Source organism: Achroia grisella, unplaced genomic scaffold (genome assembly GCF_030625045.1).
Source record: "Achroia grisella isolate CSIRO2021 unplaced genomic scaffold, CSIRO_AGI_Agris_v1 utg402, whole genome shotgun sequence".
Classification (NCBI taxonomy): domain Eukaryota; kingdom Metazoa; phylum Arthropoda; class Insecta; order Lepidoptera; family Pyralidae; genus Achroia; species Achroia grisella.
The window spans coordinates 3,304,016-3,316,344 of record NW_026712841.1 but is presented as its reverse complement, the minus strand read 5'-3'; the positions used below and the strand labels follow the sequence as shown (position 1 = coordinate 3,316,344).

The following is a 12,329-nucleotide window of genomic DNA, read 5'->3' as shown; positions in this document are numbered from 1 at the left end:
ATATTTTTGTTGTTCCTTATGTAGATATGTAATTTTTTATTTAGGCACTTAGATCAATATATACGGTTGTAACCTCATAACTGTATTTCATTCAATAAGTACAACGCTCCTGATCTCCAGAACCTCGATTTTATACATGGTTCTTCGTAGCCGGATTGATACGGCTTGGTCAGGTTTTTGGTTTATTCGTACTCGACGGGCAGTGGACCGCTGTTCAAGGGGTACCATAGGTCATCGGCGGGAAGTGTTTCCCCCTGCCGACTATTGCAGCGAAGCCCGCCCCGCAGCCCCCGCACCACACCGAGGACATCACTGAGGAAGTACAGCGGATGTACGAGCTGGTCGTACATGACGTCATCAGGGCATCATCTTCAGTGAAACATCAGTCAAGTATACATGTGTGTGTTGGTGAAGTGCAATTGTGAGTACATTTGTTGTTATTTATTTGCCAAGCAAAATTGAACTATATTAATTAGAAATCAAAAACATAGAAAAATTTCAAGCAGTTTTGGACATAGAATAATTTGCATGTAATTTAGTAGACACTTAGAATAATTTAAGAAAAAACGACGGAACGAGGAATCTATGCCCGATTTCAGCCAGGTTGAAAATTGTCAAAACACTTGTAAAATTTTTAGGATTTTTCATGGACTTAGAATAATTTTGATAATTTTTGTATGGAATATTAACTTGTAAAATTTTAGGATTTGTCTTGAACTTAGAATATTTTCCATAACTTCTGTATGAAATATTAACTTGTAAAATTTTAGGATTTGTCTTGAACTTAGAATATTTTCGATAACTTCTGTATGGAATATTAACTTTTACTTTACGAGTTCTCTTACATGTGGTACATATATTGTTCTTAATTTTAAACAAGATATTAACTAAGAAAGTTTTATGTTTTCATTTTGATAATATCTACAACTTTTTAAAAAAAGTTTAAACAATTTAGATACAATCTTTAATTGATTATTTTGGAAGTAACCTTGATATATTATAGTTTTTTTTTATTGTTTATTTCGGTTTGAGTTTACTTAATTTAAACTGATTATTGTAACCAATTGATACTTTATAGTAAGAATAATTTGTATAAAACATGGAAGCTTTAATAAATGTTCAGTTAGATTTACAACGTTCTATTGAAAGAGCTTTAGTTAATTTTAAAAAGTCCCCTAAGGACAGAATTACAAAAGAATATATAGAAACTAGATCAGAGAATGTAGACAAAGATTGGGTGCTCTTTCGTAAAAATAATACAAAATTGATTGAGACTTCAGATTCCGATAAATTAGAAAATTCAGTGTATGTAAAAAATGATATTTATTATAATACGGAAGAAACATATATGGAATGTAAAACACTTATGAAAACTGTGAATAATAAATTAGTAACCTTAACCCGTCCAGCTTGTAATGATGATGGCAATGTCGCTGGTTCATTAGTGAAATTACCCAAAATTTCGATTCCGTTATTCTCAGGCAAATATTCTGAGTGGGTAACCTTCCGCGATTTATTCATTTCTTTAGTACATCAAAATAATGCTTTAGATAACGTGCAGAAAATGCATTACTTAAAGGGCCATCTCACTGGTGAAGCCGAACAGCTTGTAAGACATGTGCCAATTAGTGATGTAAACTATCAACAATGTTGGGACACATTAGAAAATAGATATAATAATAAAAAATATCTAGCCAATTGTATTCTAAAACGGTTTTTCGGTCAAAAACGCATTATAACAGAATCAGCATCGGCTCTGAAAGAAATGTTAGATACAACTTCTGAGTGTCTGGGTGCATTAAACAATTTGAATATTGATGTGAGTACTTGGGATTTGATCATCATTCATATCGTATCTTTTAAGCTCGATCAGGAAACTAGGAAACAGTGGGAGTTTAAGATTTCTAGTGACAACTCCATGGAATTGCCAACCTTTTCACAATTTAAAGAATTTATTGAAGGCAGATTTCGAGCATTGGAATGTATCGAACCAAAAAGAGCATTGGCACAGCATAGTAGTTTACATACACTAGGTCATCCTAAGGTTTTGTTGGCAACACAAAAATTTAGCAGTGCCAGATTAAGTTGTGAGTTTTGTTCAGAAGCTCACAAATTATGTTTTTGTAGAAAATTTAGTAAACAAGAGTCAGATCAAAGGCGTCAATTCGTTTTAAATAATAATATTTGTTTTAATTGTCTAGGGGGAAATCATTCGGTTAAGTATTGTCAAAAACCAACCAATTGTCGTATCTGTAAAAAACGACACCACACGCTTTTGCATCCAAAGGATGATTCAAATAATAGTTCACAAGGTCAGGAAGCGCAACAGAGCACATCCTCTGAAGGTGTTAATTCTTCAGAAGACAATGCTCCAATAGTGTCATGTCTATCGACAAATAAAATCATCAAAAACTAGGCAAGTTTTATTAGCCACTGCGCTAATAAAAGCTCAGTCTGAATCAGGAGATTTGCAGGTAGTTCGGGCCTTGCTTGATCAAGGCTCCCAAGCGTTATTTGTAACGGAGGCCACAGTACAACATTTACGTTTAAAAAGGAGTACAGTTAGGGGAACAGTATCGGGATTGAGTGCAGACAGGACAATAATTTCAAAGCATATGGTTACTCTTATTTTGCACTCATTAACTGATAGTAACTTTAAAATAAAGGTCAAAGCATACGTATTAAAGAACATAACTTCTTACTTACCAGAGAAGAGACTAGAAGCAATGGAATGGAGCGATCTCCAAAATATAAAATTGGCAGATCCGCAGTTCAACCGCCCCAATAAAATTGATATTTTATTAGGGGCAGATGTCTATAGTCAGATAATAAAGGAAGGTGTGAAAAGAGCACCGATGGGAACTCTTGTCGCTCAGTGCACCACTTTCGGGTGGATCCTATCTGGCATAGTTAATTCGGAAAGTTCAAGTCAGGATATTAGTTCAAATACAATTTCAGTAATGCATGCACAGGTAAATGAAAATGATTTACTGAAAAAATTCTGGGAAATAGAAGATCAAACTACGAGCACACAAAGAATATTAAGCGAAGAAGAACAAAAATGTGAAGAGTATTATACACTAACGACAACTAGAGCACAGGGTGGTCGCTATACAGTAAACTTACCTTTTCGGGATTCACATCCACTCTGCGTAGGCGGCAACTCTCGAACGATTGCTGTGAACAGACTTAAAGCGTTAGAACGAAGATTATCAAAAGACGAAAAGCTGAAAGAAAAGTATACACAGGTGATAAAGGAGTACATACAATTAGGACACATGAGACCTGTAAAAAAAGAAGAAAAAGAAAATGAATCTGTTTACTTACCACACCACGCTGTTATTAGAGAAGATAAGTTGACATCAAAGGTGCGTGTCGTCTTCGATTCGTCCTGCAAAAATGAGAATGGAGTGTCGCTTAACGATTCATTGATGGTGGGACCCACACTGCAGTCAGACTTACGGCATATAATAATACGTTGGAGAATGCACTACATAGGTTTAATAGCAGACATAATAAAAATGTACCGCCAGGTGAGAGTAACGGATGATGATGCTGCGTATCAACGTATAGTATGGAGAAATAAACCTGAAAATGAAATTATAGATTATGAATTAGTAACAGTAACATTCGGAACAGCATCTGCTCCATATTTAGCAGTAAAAACATTACATCAAGTTGCCCTAGATGAGGAAAAGAAGTACAAAATTGCAGCTAATATAGTCAGGAATTCATTCTATATGGACGATCTTATGACGGGATGTTCAACAGTGAAAGATGGAGTGGAGTTATACAAGGAAATGAATAATTTATTAAAAAGCGGAGGATTTATACTACAAAAGTGGAATAGTAATAATAAGGCATTATTAGAGCAAATAGAAGTTTATGAAGGACAAAAAGAAAGGAAGGACAGCGAGGATCAAGAGGAAGATATCAGAGAGAATAAAATAGAAAAGGACATAATGATAGATACAACAAAAATATTAGGACTTACCTGGAGCCGCAGTGATGATAAATTTAAGTACTCTGTAAAACTGCCGCCGGGAGAACAGGATACTGGATCTGTAACAAAAAGATCTATCATATCAGACATTGCTAGGTTGTTTGATCCACTAGGTTGGGTAGCACCCAGTGTGATCTTAGCTAAGATATTTATACAAAAATTGTGGCTTTCGGGTATAGATTGGGATGATGTAGTCCCGGATATATTATTACAAGAATGGGAGACTTACCGTGGTGAGTTGTCACAACTTACCAATGTGCGTATTCCAAGGTGGCTCGGTATGAAGCCTGGTGATCACGTCGAACTTCACGGTTTCTGTGATGCATCAAAGGCAGCGTATGCTGCAGTTGTATATACAAGAACAATTAGTCAGACCGGAGACATTTCTGTATCATTATTGGCAGCTAAAACGAAGGTGTCGCCAATAAAGCAAGTAAGTATTCCACGGTTGGAGCTTTGTGGCGCAGTTTTGCTAGCTCGACTCTTGGTGGAAGTAGCAGAGGCTATGAATGTCGAGAAATCCAATTTACGAGCGTGGACTGATTCCACTGTCGTACTGGCATGGTTGAACAGTCACCCTAGTCGATGGAAGACATTTGTAGGTAACCGTGTATCGGAAATTTTAACTACACTGGATTCATCTCATTGGGCTCATATATCATCGAAGAATAACCCCGCTGATTGTGCCTCGAGAGGTATTCAACCAAGTGCACTTGCAGAAAATAAGCTTTGGTTGACTGGTCCAGAGTTTTTACGGGAAAAGGAAATATTGTACAATAGATCAAAGGCTTTCGAAACAAAAATTGAAGAAACAATTAAGTCATATGTAACAATAATAGAGGATTCTCCATGGACAAGATTTTCAAACCTTAAGAAACTTTTGAGAGCAGTTTCTTATTGTAGACGTTTTTTAATAGTGAAAAGGGATAAGAAAAGTGAAAAATTTATGTATTTACAAAAGGAAGAAATAGAAGAAGCTTTAAAATGTTTAATAAGGGATAGTCAAAGTAAGTGGTTTCAAGAAGAGTATATACAATTGAAGAGCAATGGTAGTAAAAAAGTAAAGGGAAGTAAAATTAATACATTATGTCCGTACATTGATGAATATGGTATAATGAGAGTTGATGGACGACTACATAAGTCTTCATTGGATGAACATGCAAAACATCCAATAATTTTACCTCATGCATCGCATCTTACTAAACTTATAATAAAGGATTCACATGAGAGAACTCTGCATGGAGGTATCCAAATGATGATAAACTATTTAAGATCTGCCTATTGGATTGTAGGTGTTAAGAGTCTTGTAAAACAACATATCAAGAAATGTATCGCTTGTGTAAAACATAAAAACAAGGTGGCAAACCAACTAATGGGATCACTCCCATCTGAACGTTGTACTCCTACAAGACCTTTTCTTCATACTGGTATTGATTACGCAGGACCCATAAATATTAGGACATCGAAGGGTAGGGGTCATCATTCATACAAGGGGTACATTTGTTTGTTTGTCTGTATGGCAACTCGAGCGATACATCTAGAAGTCGTCAGTGACATGAGTACAAAAGGTTTTATAGCGGCCTTCAGGCGCTTCACATCCAGACGTGGACACTGTGCACAAGTATGGAGCGATAATGGCACCAATTTTGTTGGTGCTGCTCGAGAATTACAAGAGTTACTTGTTTTACAACAAAAGGTTGCAGAAAATATAGCATGTGAAGGTACTAAATGGCATTTTATACCCCCTCATGCGCCTAATTTTGGTGGATTATGGGAAGCAGCGGTGCGCTCCACTAAATTTCACTTAAAAAGAGTTATAGGAGAGTCAACGTTGACGTATGAAGAGATGAGTACACTGCTCAGTCAAATTGAGGCGTGTCTAAATTCTAGGCCAATGACTATTATAAATGGCAATGATCCTGAAGAACCTATGCCATTAACTCCAGGTCATTTTCTGGTAGGTGAACCACTAGTAGCTGTGCCAGATGTTAATTTTGAGAACTCACCTATTTCTTCATTGACTCGATGGCAGACTATACAAAAAATGTTGCAAAATTTTTGGCGGAGATGGTCCCAGGAATATTTGACTACACTGTTGCATAGATATAAATGGGCTTCTCAAGTTCCTGAACCTAAATTAGGAGACATAGTTCTTGTCAAGGAAAGCGATATGCCTCCTAGTCGATGGTTACTTGGTCGCATTATTCAAAAACATCCTGGCGATGACAACATAACCCGAGTAGTCACATTAAAGACAAAAAGTTCAATTATAAAAAGACCAACATCTAAATTGTGTGTACTACCAGTTGTTGATTAGTATGTTAAAGAATGTTTTATTTATCATTTATTTAGTGTTTAAGTTTAATAGTTCAACAATTTTATACTCTGTATTATTAAGTAGTTAATTACAAACATGTAACTTCAACCCATTTTGTCATGGTGGGCGGATATTTAATACTGTAAAGGACATTGTTTCATTATGTCCTTGGTGGGCGGTATGTTCGAGTCAAAATAGTTTTATACTAGTACAACTAGATGGCGCTGTATTTTTGCATACATATTTCTAAAACACGCTAATAAGATATTTTTGTTGTTCCTTATATAGATATGTAATTTTTTATTTAGGCACTTAGATCAATATATACGGTTGTAACCTCATAACTGTATTTCATTCAATAAGTACAACGCTCCTGATCTCCAGAACCTCGATTTTATACACATTTCTAACTAGAAAGTATCCTATGCTTATGCTGAGTATTGAATCTAGTGACAACCAGTTTTTACAAGTACAGAGGGTACTCACGCGCGGCGAAGAGAGTGCATATAAAATTGTAAAGGTATAAAAGAGTGCGCCTTCATGCGCTAGTCGTGCGTTTTTTACTATTTTAATATACGGTCCTAGATGAGGTAATCATAGGTATTGTGAACTGTCGAAGTTGATTCGATGTTCACTGTACACATGTTCCATGTAATAAAAATCCAATGTTATAGATTATAGAGCTTATTGTTCAACCATATATACATATTTATAAAAATTAATACACATTTCGGCGGGATTATGTAGCATGCATTTTCTGCGTTGGTGTATACATTTAAGTGAAGTGGAGCGTGGAGACCTCCACGCGGACTACATTGAAAACAAAGTAGTAGGTAACCTGTTCTTATTACTAACAGATCCCCCGACGATAGTTCTCGCTATCCCGTCTAAATCTTTTGGCTTGCTATGCAATATTATTTTATCTGTGGTAATACTAAGAATAATAACAATTTAATGTTATATTTCTGTGTGTACGACATGTAGTAAATATTATATTTGAATACGGCTATGAATAACTACTGGACTAGTAACAGGAAATATTCATTAATAAAGCAGTACACAATTCTTGAGGCTTCTTTCTTTATTAGGGAATATTTCTTGAGAACCTACTTTGGGGAGAAAGAAAACGGTCATCAGATCTGGCAAGTCCAGTCACTAGAAATATTGTTACGTTGGGCTAAAAAGTACTTGTATCTAGAGCCGTAAAATATATTAATAAAAATAAAGTTGAAATGTTGTTGTTGCAAAAGTACCTGCACCCAGAGCAGTAAAGCATATTAATAAAAAAAATTGTCAGTGACCGTTGACATTGTCTTATTGCAAGTTATATTTAATTTGTTTTGATCTAGGTACCTACCAAAATTAAATTTATTATTTTATATTGCAATCTGTATCTGTAAGATATATATAAATTTTCTTATTCAAATTCTTGTCTTTTTTTAAATGTATTTATCAATAAAGTGTTATTAAATTGTGCTTTGTATATGATTTTAATTTTGTAGGTTTTCATCAAAGAATTATACTGCGATAGGTCCTACTTTTCAGAACTTTATATCACAATGAGTGAGTTCGAATGTTTGGACGAGGAAGTAAAGGAGCTTCTACAAAATTACAAACATAAAAAGGCAACAGTTTATGAGCCATGTACTCAGAATAATATTAAGGAGTGTTTAATCGGATTAAGTGAGGTATTTAATTTTTTTCACGACCTTAGTTGTCCAGCGATTTAATTCGCAGTCTTCTGTCTTATATGCCTTATCCCGTGTAACACAAATACTTATATACTAGTACGTGACGACACAATTACATTAAACAGGGTTTTTGTTTACTTGCATTAGAAATTTCGCAATAATCTCAAAAACTACATTATGAATTATTAGACATCAACATCGAAATTTTCTAAAAAGGGTTAAGTGTATAATTTGTTACAGTTTTGTGTAATATCTGTGTGAAACCAGGGCTGGTTTCTGGTAACGGAAAAAAAATAATGTTCTTATTTGCCTAGTACCTATACTGCAAATTATCACAGTATATGGCACTGAATGATGTGGTGTAATTATTAGGGTTTATTTGTTTTATCAAAAATTGTTTACAGGAATTAGGACTCTACAATTTAAATTACACTTTCAACCCTTATATTGATGTGGAAAATGGCACATTGGAACCAAAAGCTCTTATAAAGCTTATTAATGTAATATGGATGTTACTACATTTCTATAAAAATGCAATGGAGAAAAATACTCAATTGAAAGAACAAATGCATATCCTTGAAAACAACAACAAACAGCTAACTGTGTGTATTTTAATATTTTATTTTTGTTTCATTCATTATATCTTATAACTATATTGTAATTTCGTACAACTCCTATTATATGGAATACTTGTTGGTTTCCTTTATTTTAGATAGTATTGAACAATTTGTTTTCTAATTTTCTCTATACAATAAAATGTTATATTAGAATAAAAGTATATCAAAAATATTGTTACCTATGCCTCTTAACTTACATTAGAACAAGCAAAAAAATGGAAAGCTAAAAGATTTGAACATAACTCCAAATATGAATGCCCAAGGGAAAATGATTTACACCTGAATGGCAATAAATGCCAATTGGTATATTGTTGTTATTAAATAATTTTCCTTATATAAATTTAGCAGCTGTATATGTGTTGTGTCTTTAGGGAAGTAATGGCAGGCTCAAAAACAAGCTAAATGTGGAGATGAATGAATCTAGAGCTTGTGTTGCAACAGCACAAAGAGTGTCTGATCGTTCAGATGAGCTGGTACAGTCACTTTTGGAGACAAAGTCAAAATTACAAAGACTTACAAAACAGAAAGAAGCCAGTGAAAAAACCTTTCGCAATGAAATAACTAAACTAAAGAAAGAGAACGAGAAGCTGATGGATAGAATAAGAAATAAATCAAGTGAGTACTTATTAATATTCTTCTTTAAAAGAAGCTATTTATCTATTCATTATAATATAATGAATAGATAAATAGCTTCTTTTAAATTTTAATTAAATAGAAATATTATTTCTTCTTGGAAAATATTAAAGGTTGTGTTTCTTAGCCATACTTCTCTTTTTTGTAGTGGGTGGATGGATAGCAATTAGTGTTCCTGCTGCAATAGTAATATATTTAGTTGCATATTAGTACAACTTATTGTATACTTGACATAAAATCAAGTATGGAGTAGTTGAACTTAATATGCAACTAAATATTTTAAGGTATATAGTTGTTTACAAGAGCACAGATATGGGACAATGCATATGTCTATATGTATAATTAGTAAAAATCAAGGGATCTCGAGTGTTTCGGTTGAAACACTGCAGTAATATTGAGAACTCAATAAATAAATATATATCATGTTAAGATCCTGTGACTTTTACTAATTATATATATAAATAATGACTGCATTAAATTTAAAACAGTATAATGCATATGTCGTTAGACTGCAGTGGTGTACACTCTAGTATCAGAATTATTTATACAACTATATACACTTTAATATCGAAATGTTTAATAGGTACTCCCACATCATGTAGTGAAGTGTGTCACTCATCTCTATTGCACCTGAAGGAGCGCGAGAGAAAGCAACAGGCAGTTATAGCACAATTACAAGCCAACAATCAAGAACTACTACAAGAAGTATTAACTTTAAAAGAAGAAATTCTCCTAGGAGGATTTGAAAGTCTTGAAATAGAAAATATAAATAAGAAATAATTAGTATATCAATTAATTGTTGATTTTTAATATTTTTAATTAATAAGTATTAACCTATTAACAATGTTTGAAAGTGATATGTTTATTTGCATATATGTATATATATATATGTTTATTTGCATATATATATATATATATATATATATACTATATTATCACTATACTACTTGTTACCTTTAGAAACTGTGAAAATATGCTAAGTAATTTTAGTGCCTTATCTTTTACGTGTGACATTATTGTATTGATTAACATCTAAGTACAAATTTAACTTTATTGATAAAAATAGTCACATTGTATTTGTTATGCTGTGGCTGTGGGTATTGTAATTTTATATCAATAGATGAATAGATAGGTGCTCTTACATATTATGAATAGATTGATAAAGTTTTGAAAAGAGGTTTTAATCTGGCTGTTTGTTATGTCATTAGCTCTGACAGCGTAATTTTAATAATATGTAAATGAATGAAAATGTAATCTGTGTACATAACAGACTACTGGAGGTACTAATAGCTGACGTAACTTACTAATCTTGATAAACAATTGAGACTGTGAAAGTGACTAACTGATCTCAATACCTAAAAAATATTGTTAATTGTTGACTGTGATGCTGCAAGCGTAGTTATAAGTATTGATTTTGAAATTCACATGCCATAAAGTTTATAAATACCATTTACATTTTTATACTGACTGGTGAATACATTCTTCCTCAACTGCTTTTGTATTTTATCTTGTTTGTATTTGATGTTGTTACTGACCTTCCATGAAATATAGAGAGCCTCGTGGCTTAGTAATTTACTACCTAGACTTACGCTCAAAAGGTTGTGACTTGTGTGTTGTGAAAAGTATTCATTTATATTTCTGACTAAATCTCGTTGAAGGATTGGATTTTTTTTGTTTGATACTCATGTTGAGTATCAAACAAACAATATCCAAGAGACGGCAATAGGCTCGCCCAGCAGGGGACAGATTTTGAATTCAAATATACCGAAGCTAATGGGGGTATATTTACTATTGGCTTCACCACGAGATCCACAGCTGACAATGGCTCTGACTTGAAAAATAAGACAACGGCACTAATTTTTGTGGGGCTGTCTGTATTAAACTACTTAACTATTTTTATTTTCAATCTTCAATTAGTCCCGACTTTGTGAACCCTCCCGAGTTTTCCTGTGTATGGAACAGAGGAAAACTCGGAAGGGTTAAAAGTATAATATTTTTTTCTATTCTATGTAGGCAAGCAATAGCCTGCACGTGATATAAGAAATAACCTTTGCCTTGAATAACTTAAAGTTTATTTCTTAAACGTCCGCTCGGTGTTTAATGCTGTTCAAAATGTAAGCTATTCATTTTTCTCGACTATGGAGAAGAAAATAGGTATCTTATATATTTGTCTAATATAATGTTTGTTAATATCCATGGTGTAGTATGCCGTGGTCGTATAATTTTTTGTAGACGAAGTTTAGAACTTTTAAACTTTGACCCTTATTTAATCATCTAGGTATACATTATTAAATATAAGTAGTTAATGGAATTTTTAGAGAAAGACAATTCGAACTTTATTTAACAAAATTAATTATAATATTATTCATTATGATACTGTGCCTGGGCAAATTCATATAGCGCCATCTAGACCCAAGCTAAGCAGAGTTTGTGTTATGGGTAACTGATAACGTATAAAGATATGTATTTTATTTATAAATAGTTACAGACCCAGAAAACATCCGGAGCAGATGTTTGTACCATGCGAGGAATCGAACCTCTTAATACCGGAAGTAAAGAGGTGTGGTAAATCACTAGACTATAGGTTAGTGGTACATATTTTACTACGTATTTCTCTTGTGTTTTGTAACTATGTGAATTGCATTATCAGTGATTAATAATAAAATGCTAAATATAACTGTAGTAAATTGAGAAAATACTGTAGAATTAAGATCGCCGCGAGTAGCTAGGTTATAACCCAAGAGCCCACGATGGCCAGAGAAATTGTATACACCGTTGTTACCCAAATATACGGTTTCAATGAGTCTGGTAGGATAAGGAACCAAGAAATCTGTTTGGCAATTTAGGAAACTCAGTTTAATAGTTCTCTCAATAATATATATAAAGTTCAGCTTTATTAAAATGACGTAAGTTTATTTATAAAATAGTATAGATTAGGGGGGGCCGGCGGGGGTTTGGAACTACACTAAGGGTCTGGCAATGAGCAGAGCAAGTTATAATACTGTTACGAGCAATATATGAAAAAATGGAGCATCTTAAAATAACGAATTTGATATGAAATTGTATAC

The 12,329-nt window shown here is 33.5% G+C and overlaps 2 protein-coding genes across 3 annotated transcripts; both read left to right on the top strand.

Moving 5' to 3' along the window:
* The first annotated feature begins 2,726 nt into the window (after positions 1-2,726).
* Positions 2,727-6,320, top strand: LOC131844524 (uncharacterized). The gene has a single exon (XM_059193437.1). It carries the CDS (start codon positions 2,727-2,729, stop codon positions 6,318-6,320), a length of 3,594 nt encoding a protein of 1,197 aa, XP_059049420.1.
* A 1,292-nt stretch (positions 6,321-7,612) lies between these two features.
* Positions 7,613-10,111, top strand: LOC131844456 (uncharacterized). Of its 2 annotated transcripts, none has more exons than XM_059193352.1 (5): positions 7,613-7,669; positions 7,823-8,008; positions 8,416-8,613; positions 9,000-9,243; positions 9,845-10,111. In XM_059193352.1, exons 2-5 carry the CDS (start codon positions 7,880-7,882, stop codon positions 10,039-10,041), a joined length of 768 nt encoding a protein of 255 aa, XP_059049335.1. In that variant the 5' UTR covers positions 7,613-7,669; positions 7,823-7,879; the 3' UTR covers positions 10,042-10,111. The 2 variants fall into 2 exon arrangements, with proteins under 2 accessions (XP_059049335.1, XP_059049336.1); XM_059193353.1 differs by lacking the exon at positions 7,613-7,669 and adding an exon at positions 7,698-7,716.
* Positions 10,112-12,329: the final 2,218 nt, after the last annotated feature.